Source organism: Centroberyx gerrardi, chromosome 1 (assembly GCF_048128805.1).
Source record: "Centroberyx gerrardi isolate f3 chromosome 1, fCenGer3.hap1.cur.20231027, whole genome shotgun sequence".
Taxonomy (NCBI): Eukaryota; Metazoa; Chordata; class Actinopteri; order Beryciformes; family Berycidae; genus Centroberyx; species Centroberyx gerrardi.
In genome coordinates, this window is record NC_135997.1 from 24,512,622 (window position 1) to 24,538,870 (window position 26,249).

General features: G+C 42.3%; 1 protein-coding gene across 1 annotated transcript in view; it reads left to right on the forward strand.

Annotated features, from left to right (window-relative positions):
* The window catches only part of insyn1 (inhibitory synaptic factor 1), a 43,287-nt gene extending 17,803 nt beyond the window's left edge, over window positions 1-25,484 (forward strand). The window contains exon 3 of the mRNA XM_071894349.2: window positions 24,260-25,484. Within this exon, the coding sequence (XP_071750450.1) occupies window positions 24,260-25,081 (822 nt within the window). The 3' untranslated portion in view covers window positions 25,082-25,484. The remainder of the gene's footprint in view (window positions 1-24,259) is intronic.
* The last annotated feature ends 765 nt before the right edge of the window (window positions 25,485-26,249 follow it).

Sequence of the window (26,249 nt, forward strand, 5' to 3'; positions counted from 1 at the left end):
TGATCATCAGTCAAAACAAAAAAAGAATGGAAAGAATGGAATGTTGCCTCGGGTATCATCTCTTTAAAGGGCATTAAGCCATTAAAGGAGAAAATGAGCTTTAAGGAAGGAAGGAAAAAGCAGTGCTGGCACTCCGAACCGCATCGTCACTCAGCCCTCCCACCCCCTTCTTACCCTCCCCCACTAAAGATTGTCAAAATAACTGACAGGAGTGTTTAATGCTTCAGAACTGCTGGTGAAAATGTTAGACTTTCTGGTAGGTGCTGTGCACTCACAACAGTGAGAACAATAAAGGATCAAACAATCTGGCACAGCAGTTCAATTTAGAAATAACATTCATCTAATGAAAGGTGCTCTAGCAAGCTGCCATGGACTAAACCACCCCAAGCCTAAGCCACTCTTTACAGGGAGACTCCTTTTGGAGCAGTGGAGAATTATTCTGATGACAAACCCGCTGTAAACTCTTGTGACAGCCAGTGGCTGTATTTTCCAGCCATTTTATAGCTTATTGGATTTCCTTCCTTTATCTGCTATTGCTGTATTTAGTGTTGATGATTTCCAATGAGAGAGGAAAAATAGGCCATCGGATTCTCTTAATTCACCACACACACTCTGCCCCTGTCATTTCATTGATAGACTCGTGCTATTTCTTTTTTTTTTTGTCCCGCCGCTCTCCACAAAGCTATCCATTTCTCTCCACTTTCATTACATTGGGCAGAGTGGTGATTTTCTGAGAGCAGTGCTAGGTATCTCGAGGCTAATGAATTGGGTGGACTGCAGCGAGTGTAAGAGCGTCTGCCTTTGCTACCGTAGGACATTCAGCGACATGTTCACAATGAGAATGGAGAGATGAAGGACTGAGCTACCGCTTCCTCGACATGTTACATGTCAGACACGAGGACTTGCATGCCTCCCTCTCCCGGCTCCCCACAGCTCCTTGTCTGCTAGAAGGCAGTCGTTTCTCTTTTTTTCCCTCTTATTTATTCCCCTTCATTTCCAACTTGCCAACTGTTCATCCTAGCCATGGATGGTGGCATGTTAATTAATATCAAATTAAGAGTCTGCTTGTAAGGACTCTTGAGATAGATATTTGTTGCCATGTTTATTTGCACCACTGATTAAAGCGTCCCCCTATTTCCATAGAACTTGAGAGAGTAAGTGTCATTGATGTGCCATCCCTGAGTCGGATCCCAGCAGTACAGTAGTAGGCTATGTTGGAGTAAGTGTGGGTCTATAGCTCCCTGCCAGCAGCACTGAGGCATGTCATTAGAAGCGCCCAATCAAGCCCAGACACAGCACTGCTGCTCAAGTGCCAGAATTGTGGCCAGAGGCAAAAACACAAACATGATCCCCCAGCAGGTAGGGGCAGTTCAAGTCTGGTCAGCCCTTTTCTATCAGAGTTGGAAGGGTGAACCCAGCTCCTTGTTTTTATTGGATAAATTTAGACCAGTCTCCAACGCCGCAGATAGAATACTAATCAGGCCAGTGCAAAACCAAAGAGAGGGCTGGAAGAGAATGGATGAAGAGACTCTCTGCGTATAACACACTCTGCTCCTGTATTCCTCAGACACTTCTAACGTCTACTGCATTAAAGCTTTCAGGATACCATACTATTGAGCTACCTGGCACAGCGACATAAAAAAAAGAAGCACAAAGCATTTAACATAAAACAATTATTTCATATGCATTTTGATGTGTTACACTGAGGAGTGGCCATGAACAGATTAGGTCTAGATTATATATGATTAACTATCAGAGCCACCTCTGCAAACTTTACCTATTATTTATTATACTGCTCACATCATTTCTCTCCATTGTGCATTAGAGTCAATGAATACTTTAATAACGTACACTGTCTATCACGTGGGTAATTCATGCTATCTTGCGTTGTATTGGAATCTTTCATAGCTATCTATGGGGGAATATGTCCATGGGATCTTTAGTGCTGGTTTCTGACCAACAGTTCTGTTCAACATCGATAACACAGCTCTATTCTAAAGATTACAAGAAAAGCTACAGTAACATCCGTGGCTGACCGAGCACACCAACCCCCCATCTTGCTCCCTCCCCCTCTTTTGCTCTGGAAATGAGAGCACATGCCAAATGAAACCACTAAGCAGAGCAGTGCTGAAATAAGAACTAGGCTGCAACCGGGACACACCGGGTGAATATTTAGAGCGATGTACATATTTTAGCATGCCATTTCATGTCATTCCAGGTCAAAGCAGATCACGCCTGTGCCTGAACTGATTTGTCTCCAGGTTTGAGGGAAAATGAATGCGAAAGTGCAATAGGGAGACACAGAGTGCACCAAGTATGCACTGTTGACATTGGACCTTACTTTCCTGAGTGGAACGAGAGATGGGCCATGGGTTATCAAAGAGCATGGTCTCTGGTTCCTGCTCTCTCTATCTCGCTCTCTCTCTTTCTTTCTTGCTCTCTCAGTCCTTGAATTCCCCTGACTCAATAGAGACACTCTCCTCCGGGGTCTAAAGTCAGGGGCAGAGAGGCTGAGATGCTACCCACGTGTCAGCACTGCACTTGCTGCGGCCGTGGGGAGAGGAGGGTTAGACAGAGGGTTAGAATAAGGGCGAGCGAGAGGGAGCTAAAGACAGAGAAGGAGGGAGTTTCAGGGTGCTTCATCATCCCCGGTGACAACTGCACAGTGAGAGGGAAGCGAGGCACATGTCCACGTACAATCTGCAACCTCATCCAGCGGGCTGCCAGCTAGCGGTCACCTCGCAGACGTCTGGCCAAGCCCATCTATTAACCCAGAACAGCTGGCCACTTTCCAGCTTGGGCTACTGCGCTTTTAATTGCGCCTGTGTCTGGGGGAGGGTGGGGGTGGAAGGAGAGATTTGCTTCGATTACATTTACATTTTGATCATGAGCGAAGAGCCTCGCCTCACAGGACCGCTGCTCAAGAGACTGTTGATGTACACAACAGCACAACAACCTTGGACAGAACACCTGCGGCCATTAAAATGTAGTAATTTCGAGTGAAAGCATCTATTTGACACATAAATGGATTGCTTTTGGAAAGGATGATGAAAAAAATATAAATAAATATAAAATAAATATATAAATAGATAGGACTCTTTTTTTTTACGTTAATAACCTTTACCCCCCCCCCCCCCACACACCCCAACTGCTGAATCTTGACGATGCTGCAGAATGCACCAACATCTGCATAATACAACAAAACTAATTTCCTTGTCTCCTGCTGTTCTTGAGTCCTGAGAAGATGAAAATGTTCGTTGCTCTCCTCCTGAACACAGCGTAATCATCCAGGATTTATGCTTCTAGCTTGTATCAAATTAATTGTGCATGGAGCGAGGAGGGTCGAGAGAATATCTCATAGAAATGGATTTCACCTTGTCATCACACAATCGCATAAACTAAAAATATACCCCCTGTTTTCTTCCCTTTCATCCCAGCAAAGTCCACACTACTGCTGGCTAAACTATAATACGGAATACACTGCACAAATACAGTGCAGCATTACACATCAGCTTATTTCCAGGTTTGCCAGAGTGGTGTGGAGCAAGAAGCTATGCATGGCGAATTAGGACATTTACATTGAAATGGCAATTCAAGCCGACATATGACAGACTGCCATCACTGGACTATTCCATGGCTTTGGAGTTTTCAATTGATCCTATAGTTACATATACATTATATATTTCAATGGGTGCGCTGTTACAATACATAGATCATGTCCGGAGCGTGACAGATGACATTATTGCTAGAGTGATAGTATGATCTTATCCAATCTGCTTTCTTGGATATCAAAGTGAATACTCCACATATTGGCAAATAGAAGCACAATACTATAAAACAATCACAACCATCTCTGTGAATTTGACCAGTCTTCTTCTGTGATTGATGTATCTTTTTAGTTGCATTCATATCTATTGCTATATAGTAGTGGGAACCCTCCATCTCCAGAGAAAGGCTTGATGGGGCCAATAGTCAAACAATACATCTCTGGAGCTCTATTACTGTACCTGACTATGAAATATGTCTCAACACAATTCCTCTGTTTGACTTTGTGAGGTTGAGCAAACAGTTTATTGGCAAATAAATAACTGGTTGCTTTGACATTGCAAGAGTATTTTGAACCTTTATTCATCCAGGGAAGGTTTGCTGAGCGTGCATGCTCTTTTTCAGCATAACATTGCTTCACATTCATATTGTTTTTCACATTCACATCTGGGAGCTGCCTAGTTTAACTTCTACTGTTGGCCGCTGTAGAGCTCTACTGGAGAAGTTGGGGGTATTTCCCTTATCAATGGTATTTGATAAGGGAAGGTTCATTATTTCTCATTCACTTCACAACCTTCCAGCTGCAAGCCCACTATTATAACGTCCACTACACTGCCCCTGCGTAGAAATGTTGAAAAGGTATAGTAGCCCTGTCACTGGTAATACCAGGCATGGGATGTTTAGCAGCCGTACACTGCGGTTGGTAGAACCTGGAGACTAGGGGGGTTCCGTATTGAAAGTGAGGTCCACCCATACCAGGTTCTCCACCTCTCTCTCAGGCTTACTAGAAGAGGACTGAGGGTTCAAGCTATTCAGCTTTGCTAACTGTCTTTGAAACTGACTGTGCTGTGACCATCTCACAGACTTACACAGTACTGAGCTAAGATGGATGCACACGTGCTACTCTACACAGGGCGAGACACATAAGCACGCATGCATGCCCATGTCACATGTGAAAGACATGTTGAGACAACGACAGGGCCACCGTGGCAGGGGCCCATAATGAAAATAATGACCATGTCACTGTGAAGGGATGGATAGTGTGGACATAAAAGAGTGGAAATAGAAGAGTGCGCCACATTCATGAGCCCAGCAAAAGGGAGTGGTTGACAGTAAACCCTGTAAATCCATTTGGTTTTTCAGACATGGAAGGAGAATGGAACTGACAATAGCTTGAGGGGCCAGTGCTCCATGGAGTGAATACCAGAGCGGAGGAGAGGAAAAATAAATAAAGAATGTGTCACCTAGTAGGAGGAGGCACCGAGGCAGGATCTGTCAGAACTCTGCTGCTGTCTGCAGATTAGATCTGGGGCTATTTAAAGAGGGAGAGCACGCCAAAGCCCCCGACGCCACTGTCCACACTGCACCCGTCGCCACTGTGACATCATTGGCAACCGTCACCTTCTGACGAAAAAAAATATGAAGCTTAAATGATGGCTACAAGGTGTGTGTGTGTGTGTGGGGGGGGGGGTATTCTCCACTGGCATGACTGACCTGATCATGTTGCAGGTCTCCTATATCTGCATCTGTTGTGTACAGTAACTGCATGAAAGCCAAGGTCAGACGAGAAGGGGTTTGCCTGATGATGTCAGAGCGAGATGCAGTCAGAGCTGCACAGCACAATGCAGTACAATCGCATTTTGAAGTTTTTTTTTCTTTTTTGCCTATAAATAAAACTCCATAGCCCTTAGGTTAGACATACAAGCTGCCATCAAAATAATCACTGTTTCCCATCAGGATCAGAGTAGTGTGAGCCAGCCTGGCAGTCAGACTGTGTCTGGCCAATACTGGGGATGTATCCGCGGTGTGTGTATGACAGTGTGTGTTTTTATGTGAGAGAAAAAGAGCTAGTGATTGATGCTTGTGTTTGCGTGGGCGTATGAGTATCTGCCAGAAGGTACGAGATTGGTTGTGTGTGTGTGTGTGTGTGTGTGTGTGGGTGGGTGGGTCCTTATGTGTGTGCATACACACTTATGTGGGTGCATATTGTTCTGGGTGTATGCGTGCATGCTTGTTTGAGTATATGTTGTTTGCGGGCGAGTGCGAGTCGTGTGTGTGTGTGTGTGTGTGTGTGTGCGCGTGGGTTCTTTCTGTCCTCCCACGGTAGATTGATTAGATAGAATGCTCCAGGCCCTACTGTGTGTTTGGTCACATCACTGACTGTTGGCTATGCTTCTCTTCTCAAATAAAGCAACATTAGCCCATTCATGTTTGCCTCCCAAAGATGAACCTAGGAAGGTGAAGCAGACGCTACATGGTGCGGTTCCAAACTGCAAGGCCTCATTTGCCCGGAGATACCTTCTCCCTTTCCCTCTCCCTCTTGCACTGCTGTCTCCTCTCTGTCTCTCTCTCTCTGCCTTTCCTCTCTTCCTCCAGGCTGCAGCAGACTGAGTCTCTGCTAGTGACTGACTCATTCTCAGCCAGTCAGTTATCTCTCCATCCAGCCCTCAGATTTCACCACTCCTTTTGTTGTCATCAATCAAAGCTAGGCTGCCAGAGAGAGAGAGAAACACTGAAAGGTGTCAAAACACTGGCCAACTAAGGACTTGCACTTGTAGGTCGGCTCCACATTTACGCATGGACATGGATTCCATGGATTATTAATGCAGCCCCTTTTCAAATGTTTCCAGGAACCTTGTAGAATGGTGTGTGAAAAGCAAGGAGCTTGCATCAGTGGGTGCCTAGAGAACACCAGTTATTGCGTCATCCAGACAGAAAGAGCTAGCAAACAGGCGCTACTGTAGGTTTGGAGGAGGTGTTTTGCTGGCAGGCTGAGCATAGGGGACAGGGTCATGGAGAAATGCAGGCGAAGACAAAGAAGCGAGGGAAGCTCCACTGAAGAGCACCTCACGAATGTTCCCCACAGATGGCTCGATGAAGCTTCCATACTATACCTCTACCTGCTAATTAGATGCCGGGCCTGACTTCACACTTTTTTTTCCTGCCAATGCCAACTTTATTGAAAAGATGAATATGCTTTACATGGAACAATACATCTCCATTCTTCACTCCATCCAATTTGTGTCAACAGCAGAGCACAATAGGCCCACTGTTTATGTACTAGCAATTTAAAGCGTGAAAGCCAGAGATGGAGTGAGAGAAGAAAAGGATAGAAAATTGCCTCTCCTGTCCTTCAACCCCCCTGTACATTGCTTATTTTTCTGTGGTAATTGGTCCCTTTAATGTTCCAACAGAATGCAGGTAGCTTATGGGAAGGACTCCACGCACTGTGTTATGTCTTCATTTCTAATGAGATAACAGAACAGACAGTGTGGCAGACTGGAGAAAATCTGATGGATGCACACATTATATGTTACCATGCTCTATGCTCCTGGTTAGCCACTATACACACCTCCCTTTCACATCTATGTGAGTCTGACCATTCAGCTATATAGAGGGACGCCCATTCTGTTCTTGAACTATACTCATTTCCCAATAGACTTCAGAAGTCTATTGGGATATCTATTGGTACCACAAAATTACCACAATTATCACAGCTAATAGCAGCAATTTTGTCTTATAAATTTCCAGATTTTAGGTTGAAACACAATGTTGTTATATAATTTATCTTTCAATGGAAATTTAAACTCTATTTCATGATATATTGTTGCCAATGTCTAACGAACTACAAATTTGGTCGCATCACATAACACACTTCTATCTCTAGTGCAGTGAGCATGCACGGGTGCACTCTAGGTTCTAAGCTAAATTTACCAGCTTCAGCTATTGGTTTCAATTATTAATTTAAGTGACCTAATGTGTTTTTTTAAGGATGAGATGAGGAGTATTCAGAGGTTAAAATAAGTGCAGCTATGCTGGAAAAAGCTAGCTCGTTTGATGTGGCTTTTGCGTCTGAGAACAAAAAGTTATTTGATTGGTCTATGCGCTGACACATTGGTTTTCTGGCCGGTGGCACCAAACAAGTACACACTTTTGTACACTTTATAAATTTAAATTAAATTTCATATGTTTAAACGCCAATGAATAAACAGGAAACAATCCGTACCAGTACACTGAACAAAAATGCGTAGCCATGGACAACATGAATCCTTATGAGAAAATATCCTTGGCACGAGCGGGGTGGAGCTCTCCCCTTCCCTGTGACTGGACAAACCTGTGATTGCCAAAGTCACACATCTTATAGGGTACTTGCAATTTCGCCATCAAAGAAAAAAAATACACGAACAACTGAACTGAGTTAACCATGATATTTGTCTAAGATCAATGACTTTGCTGTGAACCATGTCAACCAACTTATTTTCAGTCATTCAGTCTTCTGGTCCTCGTCACCCACACTGGGGATTAAAACTGTGCAAAGTGAGGCCAGGAAATAGTAAAAAAAAAAACTTTGGGGAAGTACTCATGGTGCCACTGACACACGATGGTCCAGCGTACCTTGCACACACTGGCCACACCCTCGCATTGTGTGCTTACTTGCTTCTAACAGTGCTCTGAAAAATACTGCCCCAAACAGCATTTTTTTCTGTGCATTCTTCCCTCGCTTTGGTAAGGTTTGTTTACCAGGCTCCTCTTGCCGGAAGGGCCTGTGTGAGTGAGGCAGCTCTTCCCCACACACCACCATGCCTCCCTGCCAACTCTGCAACCTATAATTATCAAGAGACACACATTAAAAAAGCAAATCAGGAGAATTGTTGGAAGGAAAATGCTAGCAGTGAGCTTTATATATATATATATTGGAGCAATGCCACAGCATATATGCCACATACACTGTGGCATTGCTCCAAGTGATCATATATGTATTCTCTACAGATTTCAAGTAATGTCAGTAATCAATATGTATCAGAGCTTATGCATAATATTTCAATATGTAATTAAAGGAGTTGATCCATGCACATTGACTAATTGTTCTCACAATGAGAGGGCTGATGAAAATCATCCAAAAAGGGGGAGGAAGGGTGTAAAGAGCTTCTCAGTGGAGAGCCGTGCCAGCACATCTGTGTTTTTTGATGACTAATTTCACATTCAAAGGCAGTATTTTACCCTGGAATTTTGTGAAAATAAATGTTTATTCTTGTTCTGAAAGGGTAAAACCTTGGATACAGCTTAGAGGGAAAGAGAATGTATTTGTGCAGGTGTAAGTGTGGGAAAATTCTTGTTTGGATGCCAGAACATCTCAGCAGTGAGACGCTTATTTTGCTGTCCTTGCCTACTTAAGTATAAATTATATGTGACATTTTAGCAGCGCAATTGAAGTAAGAGTGCTGTGCAGCTGCCTATAGCATTCAGAATATACTCACAGTGGAACTTATCAAAATGCAGCAAATGCCTGACTAACTTGCAAGTGCACGTCTGTGTTGTGTTGGGCTCTCAGTATCATTCCCTCGTTGATGAGTGCTTGTTCAATAACATCATAACAATGATCAGAATTCACCCTAACCCCTTTTGAGATGAGACGCTGATTGCTTTATTGATAACTCTGACACCCCACTGGTGGTTGACGGCTCACAGCACACATGACCACAAACTCCATCACTATCCACCCAGAATACACAAAGGTTTGATCATTCACAGCATCCACACCCACTACCACCACCAGCCACCCCAATACGTTTTCTCACACTCAGGTACTTAATTCTATTTACTTCAGTGCTCATCTCACTACTTTCTCTGGCTGGGCCAAGCTAAAAATAGGAGAAGAATTTGTATAATGACAAAGAAGGTCATTGCAGGCCTCGCTATCTCTCCAAGGTCTGGCGAGAAACCAACTGAGGACTGATTGTTCATTTCTATTGTTAGTAATGACACAGACTGCTGCAAAGAAGTTATCCGCACATTATGGGGAGGAGTGTTGGCATCTGTCACCCTGATGATTGATTGTCTGAAGGAGATCCTTCAGTATGTAAGATTTTGGTTGCTGTTTTACAAGATGCAGTGTGTGGGTGGGTGGACGGGAGAGCGTCTATAAATAGAGGAGCCGGTGATTGTGAGGGGGTGATGGAAGCAGGTATGTGTGGCAGCCAGATGGTGCCTTGTGGGGAATGTCTCCCAGTGATTTTGTTTGCAAATAGGTCTCTGTAAAGTCGCCGGCTTCTCCCCTCCAACTTCCCTGCTGTTATAGGCAGAGCTTTAGGAACTGCCATATCTGATAAAGGTGTCGCAGACTCAAAGATATCCTGCCGCTTGCCGGAGAGAGAGTGAAAGTGACGCACTGTGACAGGTTTTGTCACTCTCTGAGGCGACCGCCCTACAGATTGTCACAGATAGAATTGGCAGAGCCCTGGAAGCAATGACAAATTGTTTTGAGAGAAAGAAGTAGGAGAGCGAGTCATGCCAATATCTGTGGCCTACTTGAGCACAGTGGTGGAGAAGGAGGGGAGTGTGCCATCACTCAAGATCTCAGTTCTCAGCTCCCATTATGCACAGGTGTCATGACCCCGACAGGGTTCTCTCTGTAGATAGTAGCACTAAGGCAAAATGTGTCTCATTCAAACAACACAATTTAAGATTAAGAAAAAATCTGAATATTTCTATAATAACTGAAATGTATATCACATAGATAACTATTCATTCATTCACTTAAAATATACAACATTTTCTTCAAAGACTATCCTGGAGGTTGCAGAAAGTTAAGAAAAATAATATATGGTTTAGGTGAAAACTGGTAAAAATGTCCATTTCCAGGACCTCAATGGTTATATCTGACCCCCTATAAAAGATAAGAAGTTTGTTGTTACCACATGCATCAAAGAAAAAAAATCCACCAAATACAGAATTAATCTATAATGCTGAGCTTCAATGTTACTTGACATGGTAGAGTAGACTACATTTGTGAATGTGAGATTTATGCACATGAACGACTCCAAAAAATAAAAACAAAGGAAGTCAAGACTCTCTTTATGTCATCAAGAGGCCAATCCTTGATCTGCTCCACTGAGTGAATGTGAGAACGACATTGTGAACACAGTGACAGAAGCCAGGGTGATTTCACGGAGATATGGGCACATTTTCTGGTTCATAACAGCTAGCACCACACCAAATAAAGCTCATTTGGGTGTAAAGGCTCAAACAAACATTTTATGAGTACACAAATTCAGTCTCCAATTATTTTTTAATAGAGCAACTCCAGGTTTTATCTCCTGAAGTCATCACTCGCTTACAGTCTTAGTTCTCTGATTTCTAGCTCAGGAGAGAGTTGTTCATGTTCAAATACTGTCTGAACTGTTTAAGATTACAGGATTAATCATATGCAAATGTTGTTTAAAGATGAAGTTTTGCTTTGAACATTTATACAGGTCCCAAAATTGTGGCTAAAATATTTGCTGAATGAATTGTGTCTTTATGTAGCATTCACAGTTTGTGTGACCCCTGAACAAAGACACTATTCATTTGAGAATGCTGGCTATTTTTCAGGTTTTCTGTTTTTTTTTTTTTACTCTTTACACCACTTACTTTTTACACCTCATACTGCCATTTGTAATGGCTTTTAAGTTGAGTACAACTGAACAAGGCAATAAGGCCTTGGGAAAGATGATCCAGCATAGGTTGGTCCCTGTATCTATCTGGTACCTTATCTTGGTCCCTATATCCCTAGCCATGTTATAGTAAAATACACTTTGTTTATTTTAGACCACTTTCCCACTTCCGCAAACAGTTCGCTGCTCCAGACAGTGAGTCACAGTTACAGTCCTGAGGGCAAAAAACGCCTTGTTGATGAGAGGTCAGAGGAGACTTGTTTAAGCTTACAGAGTGGCCACAAATATGCAAATAACTGCTTAGTACCACAGTGGTGTGCAGAAGGGCATCTCAGGACGTACATCTCATCAAACCTTGAAGTGGATGGCCTACAACAGTATTAGTCAGAAAAACAGTATAGAGCAGAGTTCATCACTAGGTGTGTGCAGGATTAAGTTTGTTTTTCTGACAAAGTCAACTAAGGGACTATGAATAGCAGTAGTCATACACACATCCCAAGTGCTGGGCTGAGAAGTGTATATCAGAGAGAGAGATAAAAGACCACACACTCTACTGCTCCATACACACCTTTACTGTGCAAAAAAGGACAACGTTTCAATCCCAATGGATCCCAAGGACTACCCCCTTTTCCCCCCAGCACCACAACAAAGAAGGTCTTTTGGAGGGTGCATGTTGTTTTTTCCTCTAAACTACAACAGTATTACACCATGCCAGGTTCCACTCCTGTCACCTAAGAACAACAGATGAAGCTACTGTAGGCACATGGTCATCAAAACTGAATTATTAAAGAGGGACAAACCTATTCTGCTGAATTCCAGTTTTTATTGTGACATGCAGATGGCGGGTTCAGATTTTGCCATCCTGCCTGGTGTGAATGCTAGGCTAGGCTAGTGGTGATAATGGTGTAGGGAATCTCTTCTTGCCACATATTAGCCACCTTAGTACCAACTTAGCATTGTTTGAATGCCACCGTGTATCTAAACATATATACTGACTAGGTCATCCCTTCATGGCCACAGTCTTCCCTTTGTCAAGTGGATACTTCCAGCAGAAAAATACACCATTTCATGAAGCATGCATCATCTCAAGATGGTTCCAGGAACATGACAGTGACTTTGGTTTACTAATGGTCTGCACAGACAGACCCTAGATGTCAACCCAGTAGAGTACCTTTGGGATGAGGTGGAACGAGATGTTCATAGAATGAATGTGTTGCCAAAAAAATCTGCAGGAACTGAGTGACACAGACCATGATCCCTGTGGATGGTTTCCAGCACCTTGTTGAATTCATGCCTCAAATAATTCAGTCTGTTCTGGGAACAAAAGAGCAGCCAACCTGGTACTAGCTAGGTGTACCTAATAAAGACTCAGTGACTGAGTATAGATACTAATACTATACTTGCTTGTATAAAAATCTGTTTAATATGTAAAGCACATCCACTATTGACTTGGAATGTTTCATAAGGAAATATGCTGCTGCAAATATTGGGTGATAATGACCACAGAGCCCTTTGCCTGAAAATACAAAGCAAAGACAAACAAGATGGAATAGAAATGAATTGACTATAGATACACTCCTACCCATCACCGCCACCACCATAAACCAGCAGAGACAAAGCTGAAAAAAAATATAATAAATTGCATAAATTGTTTTTCTCTGGGCTTCAATGTTTTCACTTTGGCATGGTAGATCAGGCTGTATTTGTTGGGTAATGATATATGGGGTTCGCACAATAAAAGAAAATGGGAGCACACTCCCATTAAAGATAAGCACTGCAGGCCAAGGAAACCTAGAAATGCCAGTGGCATATTGATTGCATGCCCTGTATTAATAGTAGGGTTAGCTGCTCCTCTCCCAGTCAGGGCTTTTCATCCAGACCCATGGCCCAACAACAATGAGCAGCAAAGAGAAATCACCCCAAGTATTGCTCCAGTGCAATATGATAGAGGTGCTGAAAAGTTGAAAAGACAGTTGCAGTCAATTGAAATGCAAAGCACAGTGAAGTAGAATGTGGAATATTTTGTGGGTTTTAGCTCTTCCCATGCTATGATCGCACTACACAACTTTTTAGCTTGATTTTAGGCCTGATTTCTCCATTCTAACTGTCTTTCAAGAGTCTGTGTTGACTCAGCAGATTTGGGAGAGCTGGGACCTCTGGTCAGCAGAGATACTTTTGTTGTGTGAAAGGGTTAAGGACTCAGTCTCTTGAGTTCTGATCCATGGTGTGAAGGAGGAAACGATTCAGTCTTGGGCAAGCGCCTTATGTAAAATCTGAGTTTTTGTAATGATGATAATGATGGTATGTGTATGTAGAGTAATGCTTTTTTTTCATTTTCCCTATTTATTTATTTTTTACCAGAGATCATGTCAGAGAGTGGGTTATGGGGATGGTGCAGTGGTGGGACAGACCTCTGGTGCCATTATGTAAATAGTTGCAAAGTGCTGCTGCGACACCCGTTATGTTCTTTGAAATCTTAATAAAACATAAATCACAAAAAAAGATTATTTTTTCTCTGATTTTCATGACTGTAAATCTGGAGAAATCTGTACAGACCCCTGCAGTGTGAAAAGGGCAATGACATAAATCTGACAACAAAGACTGGCAGTAGCCAATGAGAGTTGAGCTCATGGGGGAAAAAAAAATGCATGACAAATTGATGAATGGTGATAGGTGTTGTGTATTTCAACTTATCTTCACTGGCCCACTTTACTCTATATTGCCCTGTCTGTGTAGATGCAAGGATACACACATTCTATTTGCCTTTTTTCTTGTATTGCTGGAAGTCTGCATGTTTAGAGACTGCATTGAGGATCTCCCTGAATCTGTTTAAGCTCGCCACTAGGTAGAGAGCCTCTAGGTTTCTGTACTTGATTTCCTTGGCACTAGTTCCGCCAATTGCTACTGTGGCACCTGCATTTCCCCAAGGGGGTCAATAAAGTGCTATCTTATCTTATTTTATCTTATCTTATCTTATTTTATCTGTTGGTTTGTCCATAACGAGGAACATTTTGGGGACAATCTTCATAAACTTCCATTCATTTCTGATGCTCATTTACTTTCATTGACTTATATCTGAGGCAGTCACCTCTACTGGTCAGTACATGGTGCCATCTCCCTAGAATTGAGCAAATTCCTTAGACCAACTGTTGTAGTGTTTGAGATCTGCTGTTGCCATTGTTGTTGGTCACCTGTTGTCAACAGTTGTCAGCTCTGACTCATCTTCCTTGGCTGGGTTTTAACTTGTAGCTAAACACAGGTCTGTATAGCACAATGCTGTATCACGTAAATCAACAAGAAGTAAAAAATGTATCATCTGTGGCAGGCATGATAGTTAATGATTAACAATTATTACTAATCAGTAATCAATATGGCGTGGCAATCATATTTTGGTCTGTGATGTTACAATAATGTTCCTAGCTGCCAGTTAATTAGTATCATAAGCTATAAAGCACACTATCACAGGAGAAAGTGACAACCCACTGAGCTACGTTGGGCAGGAACTATTTTTTATATGGGTGATTCATTTACATTTTATTGTAGGGCCTATTGCTTCTGTTGTAAAGCATGTTGCTGATTGAACTGTCTTGGTTGATCTGAGTTCCTTTTGTGAAAAATATGTCACAAGCTTTTCTGAATACAGGGATGGTTGTTAACAGCAGCCTTAGCTAAACAAAAATCTTGAAACATGTAGCTTTTCCAGTTTAACATTTAACTTTTTGTTACAAGAGAGCAAATGATACATTTTTCATGACATGTGAGACATAATGCATTAATGGATGATTAATTCAGTCAATTATAAATAGTACTCTGATTAACATAGAAGTCTTGCTGGCTGAACGGATTGTAGTAATGCTAAATATTTTGCTGAGTGGGGGGTTTGCAGTTTGAACCCCACTCAAGGTAAAGGCATTGATGCAATGTGGTTGACTCATTGTGAACGTAAATCTGACAACTTTGATGTTCGAAAAGCTCTTTTTAGTAGGGTACGTTGTACACAAATAAGATATACCGTATCTTACTTGTGTTCATTTTATTTTTGTAAAATTTGGACATTTACACTTGCTTTTCAAACATAGAAAAGTGGAGCAGAGCTGACAATGAGATCCCTAAGAGTAGTAGAAGCTGAGTAGTGTAAGTTCAATATGAAAACAGGTCTGAATGAAAGAAGATGATTCTCTCTCTCTCTCTCTCTTTTCTTTCTTTGTATTTTCTTTCTTTCTTTCCTTCTTTCTTTTTTTCTAAACAGAATTATTCTTTTGACAGTAGTGCCTTCTATCAATGTTGATGAGTGTGCATGTCCTCTGTGATATGGCACTTGGTTTTTGTTTGTGTGTGTGTGTGTGTGTGTGTGTGTGTGTGTGTGTTTATTTATTTGTTTGATGTGGTTTTTTGTAGAGGGTTGCAATGTGGATGCCATGCACTTCAAGATTCACCCCCTCTGAGAGTAAAAGTTGCCTTGGGTCTTCTTGATTTTTGTTGTTTGTGCGATGTTGTCATCAGCTTAGCCTAGATGTTGGGAATTCTTGGAAATTGTGTTATTACAATTGATATACGTGGGCTTGATACAGGTGTCGAGCTTGAAACTAGCCCTAAGTGTTTAATGTGTGATCTGGGCTCCTTGCCTTATCACTTATTGCGCACACCTTTCTGACAGCATGACAATAGATTCGGTGAAAACCTGTTGTTTAGCCTGAAATTTTCAATTTTCAGCTTGTTAGGATTTTACAAGTCCTCTAAAGCCGGCAGCTTTAGTTGTTTAGACATGATGCAACAAAATGCATCACATAAGACAGTTACTGCAAGTGTACAGCAGTCGATGGTGTGCACAAGTGGAAAATGGGGGTGGGGGTGAAGAAAGAGTGCAATTGCTCTTGTCCTTTTTATTCTAGGTGCTCAAGTGCCCCTTTAAGACTGCAGAAACTTGTGTGAAACTTTACCAAACTGATGCCCAGTCATCTGAAGCAAAAGCCAAAAGGTGTAAGGAGCAATGAAACAGTCTGAAGGGCACTTGCTGAAATTTTGCCTTATAGCCATTTCATACAGAAAAGCTAGAAAAGCAGCTGCGCTACTTTTGTTCGCTACTTGTGTTGAGCAACACAAAAGAAGCTACAAAAGCAACCGAATTGTTATCCATGACCTGACAACTATCACCTTTTAATTTGCTCTACTTTACACATCAGCATATGTAGACAGGCAGCCGCAGCTGGCCAGCAAAGAGTAAACATGGAAGTGCAAAAGCAATGGCAATGACCTTATTGGTCATTACAGTTTTGGCATCAAAACTGTATGAAAAAAAAAAAAAAAAAGGCATGAGACAGTATTATATGCTATAATGCACTAACATGGGCAAAGCAAGCACTAATTCACTCTTGTCTTTAAAATATCATGAGGCTTTGAACAAAATCATTTTCTAGAAATCATAGCTATTCTTTACTGAGCAGTAAAAGTTGGGGAGTAAAGGCTATATTATTGTGAAAAACCGACTTTAACTATGAATCTTCACACCTTTGCTGCACATTTTCACACAACTCCAATAATCCTCTTGTCATATTCAGAAAGATTTATACATCATTGCCACAAATGGGATATCCGTGGGACTGCACAGAATTTGTACTTTTTTATTTTTATTTATTTATTTTTTTAGATAGGGTAGATTGGCTGATTCTCTGCTCACTGGTTTGGCTTCTAGAGAGACTGGAAGTTGGAACTGTCAGGGTGGAGGATTTACCGCTGGATTGGGCTGAGCCGCTTCCTGCGGTGGTGTGCTCTCCCCTGCCAGAGAGATTCTCCCCTTTTCCAATCGGGCCAACCATGTTTACCCTCTAACCCACCACACACACACACACACACCGCGACACATGCAAATCACTTAAGACTTTCATTGGCCTTCTGCAAAAAGACAGCATATTGTTAATGAAAACGCCATTGTGGCAAAGTCATTAAAACGGGTCAGTGTGGCCTGGCTGCGCTCACATGCACACCTATTTCCTTGCATGCGCCCAGCGTGACCTGCCAGTGCCCGGGCCTAATCCGAGCGCTATCTCAGGGAAGCAGACAGAGTGAGGAGCCCCGTAGCGTGGCGCTTCCATCTATTTCTGGTCATTACCAGCGCTAGGCCTCTCGACACAGATAGAACCAATGAAGGAGAACCTCAATAAATGACCAGTGTACACTGCCAGTACCTCCGCGTGCTGCACCCTCTGCCTCCCTGTTGCTGGAAGACAGACTTCTCACCTCGCTCCCTCACTGAGTGTACAACCCATAACCTCTCCAGCATTATAGTGAAAGCCTTCCAATAAACTTGCTATTTGCCAAACAGCAGGTGGGAAGAGTGTGCCCAGTCTAATGACCTAAATTAACCAACATATACTGAGAGCATTAGGCTAAGGAAGTGGTTGATTTCCCAGGCCTCAAGGACTGCAGTGGCCCACCTCCTCGAAACCCCCAAAGGGATAAATGATGCCCATTATGCAGTGAAGTTTGTAATGATGCTTTTGATTAGCGAGTTGTCAGGAGGTATTGGCCCTGATCTCATCACAGTGTTGTTTAGCACTTTAAGGCGTCCATAAAGATGAGTGTTTTTTGAGGAAAGATGAAAAAGCAGGAGGCATGTGCCTAATGAAGTCTCAGGCTTATAGCCCCTCTCATGACAGGATAATTACACCAAATGCTTCCAGCGAACACTTCAAAGGACACTTCATCCCTGCGCCAACACCACGCGACACATCTCACCAATCAAGATGGCCTGACCTAAATCAGGTCCCCCTGGCTTGTCTGTAATGTCTCCCTCCCTCAGACACGCTGAAACTCTGCAGAGTCAAGTATCACATTGACATTCAACATAATTGGCTAGTACAATAAGCGTACAGGCTTGGTGACATTGCTGCAGAAACATATTGACGACTTAAAACTTAAAAGTTAAAGCATCCTACAGTTTGTACTGAAGAAGAACAACAGGATGTTAAATGCAGTGCAAAGGGAGAGTGCAAAACATACAATAGGACAGTAGGTTATACATATAAATATATATTTAACCTACAATATTCAGCTGTTTGCATTTGAACAACACGGCATACAGAATGATTGAAGCTGATGAGGGATGTGTGGCTAGTGACCATGTACAGTAGTGCATTCATCCAGTGTATGATGAGAAAGTTTTACTGAAAAGAATGAGATGGATGAAATAATGATAAGCATTAGAGAACATAGACTTCTAGTGTCCAAAGTTTGAAAGTTGACATTGTACATTTTGCAAGTTGTGCACACAGACGTAATAATAATTACAAGTGCATAAGAACAAACTGAAAATGTTCTCAAAATGCTATATCATCTAGTGAATAAAATGCCTAGAAGAGATTATGGTTTAAGTGTCACAAGTAAGACTTGTAGTAAGAGTCACGTAATTCTCACTGGACAATTTTTCAAGTGAATCCAGTAAATATGTCCTTTCAGAGTGGGTCGGGGATGATAAATTAGCTTCTGGTGGATGAGATAAACAGTATCACCACAATGTGAGTGTCTAGGATGCTACCCTATTCTTGTCTTGAGGAGCGCTCAGTGGGTGGAAACGAGGATGGGATACAGAGCAAGGAGGAGCTGGGAAGCTGCAGGAGCTAAATACATTAAAACAATATTTGCAAACGTTTTACTTCAGTGCCAGCATGCGAGGCCATTTTGATAATTGCTGAGACTTCCTAACTGGCATAAACTGCTTCCAGCGCTGGAAGTGCTGCACAGGGGCAGGCTGGAAATCTATTGTGACATGTTGAGAAAGAAATAACACTTAGATGTGTTTGAATGGCTCCATTGAACACATTTCAAATTTTCTCATGAAAAAAGCAAATCAATGCCAGACGCTGGATGCTGCATAATTAACAAACAAGCACTGCAAACTTTTCTCAGTATACTCCGAAAATGACTCCTGGAAGAATGGGCGGCACAGGAACAGATGGAGAGAGGCCACTTGAACACAGCGTAATGATGCGCCACAGAAAATTCAGACAAACCCAGTGAGGGTGTTATGTCTCATTTATTTCTGTAAATCACACCTGATGTATTTTTCACATATGTACTAACTGCATTGCGACAGTTGTCATTACATTTCAGAGCTGTATTCACTTGCTGCGAAATACTCCAAAAGTAGTACAAGGTAGACTTTGAAAATATGCTACTCTGCCCATTAGGATCATTACAAAAATGTTACAGATTGCTTATTCAGATCATTTGCGTACATAAGACTTGCAAAGGATGGTAATCTCCATCCGTTTACTAGACAGCTAACAGAAATGTTTTCATACACAAAGTCATCAGTGCATATCAAAACAAGCTATTCCCATTAAACATCTGTTAAAAGATCAACAGCGTGATAAGAACATGTGGTAAATACCCCCCTCCCCATCAGAGACAATTTCATACACAAATTTTCACATTTGCTGATTTTGACCTCAGCAAGCATTTATCAGCAGCACGTGAAAATTAGTACTGGAATAACACTGGAATAAGCTAAGCATTTTCAATTAGCATTGACGGAGGACAAGCGCTCACTCGGGGGAAACGAGACAGATATCCACCCATGATAAATAAATCATGATTCCAGGTGGAGGCGAATATTAGAGAGAAAGACTCTTGTAATGATAGTGGACAGTACTGAATCTATTTCCGAGATCACCACTCCGCCTGAGATGAGGCTCTTCGGAGAGTTTTTACATTATCGACCGTCACTCTGTGTTAGATTATCTTCGCCTGTCTTTCCCATCACTGTACCTCACTTGGACAAGGCTCCAAGTGCCCTCCTTCACTCTGACCCTCAATTACCCGGCCCGATCATCTCAGACAGGTGTTGAGGTGCAGTAATAAACCCTGGCCTGATGCTACCTCAGCAGCCGCTCTTTTAAAGCACCACTGAGAACTCTGAAATGACTGGACTCAGTGTTGATCAGGTGCTGTGACCACAGTTGACTCATGTCTGCTGGCTGATACCGTGGCACAGACAACACAATACCATTTACAATACCACTTAGTGTCCTGCGAGACCAGTACAAACAAGACTAGCTGTGCCTAGTGGTGGCTGGGCAATTCTGGTCCTATGGTGGATGGACTATGTTCTAAAAAAATCTTGCCCGTGTTTAATGTTATTCTGTCTTGTAATCAACTTTAGAAGACAATGCAATGCACTCATGCAACACACACACACACATACATGCACAACAAATGTACTTTGGCATTGATTGAAACAGATATATCATGGTCAACTTGTGCTATAAGAACTAAAACTCTTATTTGCCCCTTTAAATAAACACTTCTGTTCTACGTCTGGTTTCTCTATGCTAGCTAAAACCAGCAAACTCTACTAACCAAAACTGATATGTTTCAATAAAAGACTGCTGACATAGATAATACCATACGCGGTAAACCGTACGCCTATATAGTATGGTTTACAGCAGACTTTCTATTTATGTTATACAATATTAGCATTATCGGCAATATCTATTTCGTAGTCAAAACTATGCAAACAGAGCAAACAGCTGTATTTACACCAGAAGAACCTCCCCCTATTTCAGGAAGCAAGCCGAGACAAAACAACATCTCACGCCTCCGCCAGACGGCCCACGCCTGCAGGCAGCACGGACCCTGGCAGGCAAATGTGTGTTAAGCGTGAGCCAGTCTAACTTCTCGGGCTGGTCACCTGCTGTGGCTGATGCCACCTGCTGGCCCAGCCAAAAATAGTGTACATACACAGCAGGGGACAACATACAACACACTGACAAGCTAACAACATTCCCAATTAAATTATCAGTCCAGTCAGTCTAGTAAGGCCAAACAAAATAGTGAAGTGTACAATGTACTCAGAAGCGGGCAGCAATGAAAATGTCAGTGGAAGCGTCACAAGTAAATTAAAGACAAAAGCTCAAATCAAATCCCTAGCACTTATATCCATACTTATATACATCACTGTATAACCGTGTTGTAATTGGAGGCTTTTTTCGGTCACAAGGATATGTCATCACTGCATCATAAACTTTGTAGAGTAATAGTGCCATAAAGTCCACGGGGGGATGCACAGCCTGACTCCAGAGGTTTATTACGGCTTAAAGCAATTTTACACTTTTCTGCACATCCAGGATTTAACATTTTGAGCAACCTCAGTCAAAAATTATTTAAATATGCTTTTTTAACTAGTACATTTACATACAGTATTGCATGCCATCACAACAGCTGTTAGGAGCAGAGGAGCATAGCAGTCAAGCATGTTAGTCCTCTGACCTAGGACAGTTCAGACAACATTTCTGAACGTGTATATGTTGGAAATCAAGGAACCATGGCTACTCTGTGTTGTCATGACGAAGCGTACCCACAATGAGCGCAACACTTACTTCATGTACTCAATGTACAATGTTTGTCTTACCCTTCACTTTCACACAAGACAGATTTCCTGTCTTGTGTCTGGCTTAGGGGAGAGTATTGACTGTTTAGTAAAACAAACTGAACTCTCCAAGGGCAAAGCACACAACAGATTTGAATACTGAAACCTGGTGGTTTCCCCCTTTACAGATAACATTCCAGATCCATTTTTGTACCCTGATCCTACTGCCAACTGACATCGTGGCCAAAGAACCCCGACAAAGAGGATGTGATTTTACTGTAAAGCTTGTAATTACTCTGCATTCTCATTTTGACTGTTGAACATTCTCGCTGTGCCTTTTCCATTTCAAACACATTGTGCCCCTTGCTAATGACTTGTTCCTGATGTGTTCATTCATCCTTTGTGCTAAAGCAATCTGTTTACCCAATAATTCACTCCATAGCTCGCTCATCACACATTCTCTTCCTGGAAGAAAAAGCAGAGATTACTGTTCATTGTTGCTGCATTGGGCACATCTGTGACCTAGAAAGATTCAGCAGACCCTTCGAGCTGAGACAGTTATCAAGCTGAATTAGCCTACATACTGGAGGCAGGGGCCAGGCTAACCAGGAGTGGAAGCTGGCATAGCTTACCGTTAACGCTGGGGAATGCATTTCAAAATGGAAAATAAGCAGGGTCATGATCCACTGCAGAGGTAGATTAACATTCAAGTGATGTTTAACAACTAGAAACTTCATTACTGCAATTCATTTCCTGCAAATAACTTTTCTTTAACATATCACAAGAATATACTTACATACAGTGTTTTCTGTCTGTATTCAAACTATTTTAAATACAAAAAAACTAAAAAAAAAAAACTAAAAGGAGATTTGTTTGAGATGACTCATTGCTACTGACTCATGGATTAACTGATAGCCAATAGAAATAGACAAATTAGGTCTGTATTGGTGCCATGGCAGACTTGTAAAATACATTTGACAGATCATTTTTTTAACACATTGATTAAATTAAATCCCTTTCTCAGGATGAGTAATCAAATAAACAAAGCTATTCAGTCGAATATGGGTCTGAGAAATATCTTACATTAACACCTTCATGAGTAAAAAGTCAGCAAATCACACAGCAAACAGGTTCAGTAATTCAAGGATTAGTTGATTCATACAGCCCAGTTCCTACTGGGCTGTCTGCCAGCAGAGACAGCCATAGCCCAGGTACTCACGAGGCATACCATGCCACAACTGGCAGATCCGCAGAGAAGCTCATTGACAAATGAGCCAATGCCATGCATGCAATCATACTCAGATTCAAATGCAAATGTTTTAATTCAACAGCACATGCACTGAGGTGCTATATAAAATGTGGTAGTTTAGTGTGTTGGTGTGTCCTGGAGAGACTCTCTAAAAAGGTGTATTCTACCTGCAAGTAGTAACTGGTAGGGTAAGCCAATTACACTTCTTATTTTTAATTAAATTTTCTTGAGCAAATTTATGTTAGATTCAAATCGTCATGTTGGAATATTTGCACAAGATCACCACGCTCATGGACGCCAATTGCTGTGTTTGCAGTGGAGATCACCTGAGCTATCAGTGAGCACATCAGCAGAACAGTACTCCTTCTTAATCAACATGTTTGTACAGTCAGGTCTCTGAGACTTGTAATTGCCCCTTTAAAGTTGCTGCGCAGAAAGAATGAATTAGGATTTTAATTCCACATGCAGGGATAAGGCTTTGTGTTGTTGTTGCTGTTGATACAACCATACTCATTTGATGTCACAACAAGAGCCAGAAAGCAAACACTGCAAATAATTATGGAGGCAGAAAAAAGGATCATGTTCCACAAATCTCAGGGTAGAACGATACTTTCTCTGGCATTCAGCTGCAATTATGTTGCAATTCCACATGCACATGTTCTAAAAAACTTTTTTGAGTTCAAAACACCAGGCTTAATTGCCAAATGGTTTGGGGAAATGTATCATTTACAAGCTGCATGAATGCTGAGTGTTTTCATTTTACAATGGATTGTTGTTGAGAGCAGAACATTCTGATTAAAGGTGCTAAAATGTCAAGTATTGGGGGCTTGAATTTTATGTGCTGTCAGCAAATCAGTGGTGTTTTGAGCTGAAGTGCTTTTTATTCATGAAACACTCAACACTCTGTGGCTGCTGATGACTGAAATATTGAGGTTAATTTTGAGGTGGCAAAAAATGAAATGCTTTTACATTATAATTTTCCATGCAGTAGGTAAAAGCAAGAGCCTTTTCTGGCTTTGCATGCGAAACCCTTTCCTACACCGTGAACAAACAATCAGGGATTTATGGATGGAAATTAGTGTCTGAAGCAAAAAAGGATCAACCAGTAGTTGTGAATAATTCTTAGCTTTTGTTTCAACCTGGTGTAGAGTACCAAATCGGTGGGGTTTACAGCATCAGGGAAATTCAGATAGTGTCAGGTAAGCTGTCAATCACAGAGAAGTATACTAAATTAACTTTGAAATACTTTCCTGTGGTTGTCTACACCTGCTGACAATCATTTTATTGTCCAATGTGGACAACCCATTCCATCTGGCACCTAGGTAGGACATAACAACCATAATAAAGTGCTTGGAAATACTAATTGACCCATTTGTGGCCTGAAGACTCGTTTCTCTATATAATCTCATCAGCTCCTCTCTCTCTGCTCTCCCTTTTCTACGGCAGGTGGTGGGTCAGATCGACAAACTAACGTCAGACTTTGACTTTGACCTGGAGCAGGATGACTGGACGGTGGCCACAGCCAGCAGCACGTCCAGCAGCGAGCGGGGTCTGGGAGAGGCCTTCAGGCTGGACTTCCTCAATCCAGATGTGCTTTCAGATAGCTGGGAGTTCTGCAGCTACCTGGAGGCCTCCGGCGTCTCCGCCCGCAGGCCCGGTGAACAGCCGGGGGACCCGCGGCCGGAGCTGGGCCGCGGGACCATCCCCACCCAGACCCAGACCCCCACCCCACCCCCCACCACTGCCTCGGTCTACTCCCAGATGAACGGCGGGCTGCCCATCCCCAACGGGCCCCGCATAATTACTCCAGACTCATCCAGCGAGGAGGCCAGCAGCTCCACGCACAGCCACAAGACTTCCCGTACATCCGGCACAAGAGAAAGGGTCCGCTTCAGTGACAAAATTCTGTACCACGCGTTGTGCTGTGACGATGACGAAGAGGAGGAGGAGCAAGGGGAGTTACAGGAGGAAAAGAGCGGCTGTGCTACACCGGACAGTGATAGTGAGCCCAGTCTCCTGGCCAGCTCGGTCACCCCCAAGCGCTCTTCCTCTGAGCACTCGCTCCTCTATAACTGTCTGGACCCTTCCTATGTCTCTTCGCCAGTGAAGGGGACAACGGGGGCTCACACACTACCCAGGAAAGGTCTCTTAAACCCTGGCTGCCGTAAAAAACTGCTACGAAACAGCAGCACACAAACTGTCTCTGACAAGAGCACCCAAACTGTACTGCCCTATATTCCAACCAAACAGAAAACAAAGGACCACTGAGAAAGCCCTAACTTTACCATAGAACTCATGAAGAGGACTGTGTACTATTTAATATTAAATACATAGCTCATAGATTAATACACAAATAAATTAATTACTAAATAAATAAATGATATATGGGAAATCACTCGACTACCTAAAGTCATTCCGAGGCTCAGGGAAAACAAGATGAAGTGAAGCAGTTCCTTATGTCAGTGAAAGACGAGTTATTGGTGGACCAAAAGGCTAGTGCCTGTTATCATGTTAAAAGATACACTGAATGGATTCCCTATGTATAATCATTTGCAACAATTACAGAGATTACAAAAGCAATCGTTTTTTCTAGAAAAGTCTGAAGTGTTCAGAAATTGGAAAGTGAGTATGAAGAGGTCCTTTCCCCTCCTCATACAATAGCATAAATCACAAAAAAATATAATGCTTGTTCCTATAATGTGGATACAAAACGCTGCACATTCTGTACTCTGAATCTGTATAAACATTGTCTTTTTCATGTTCCAATTATTTCAAATGTCAAGGGTATTGCTGCTTTCAGCGGGGAAATGTATCTAGATGCACATGTCAAGCCTCTTCCTCTCTTTGATGTCAACAAACAACTTTGAGTGAAGAGCCAGAAAACAACACTGTTTACCTGCCCTTGATTTTATAAATCATTTCAATTTGATCTCTTCTTGGTCTACTGCGGAGACTGTAGCAGACGGGTGGTAGGGGGAAAAACAGATATATACAGTATTTTGAGAATCTGCAGTCCACACTGACATTTCCAATCTTTCTGTTCCTCTCTACAAGGGGGCGATGTCATTAGACCTGGGATTTGAACTGAATAGCAGTGCACAAAAAAAATGCAAAAGGTTTTGTCTCTCCATTCAGTTGCCCAGTGGGGAATTGGACTCAATAGAGCAGCATTTTATTCACAGGGCTAACGCCAATAGCCGTACTGATCAATATGGTAGAGGGAGGTTGCAGTGAGAGGTCTCTCTGCTGAGCATGCACGCCATTCTCCTGGGGTCTGTGAACAAAAACTCACAGTCAGACCTATTTACTTACACTGAGTGGGAAAAAATTGAGAATTGTGGCTCTCAAGAACTGACATTTTAAAAATGTGTGTCCAAGAGTGAGAGTTGATGGCAGAGACAGAGAATGTTCCTGTTCAAAGGCTTTTACCAAGCAA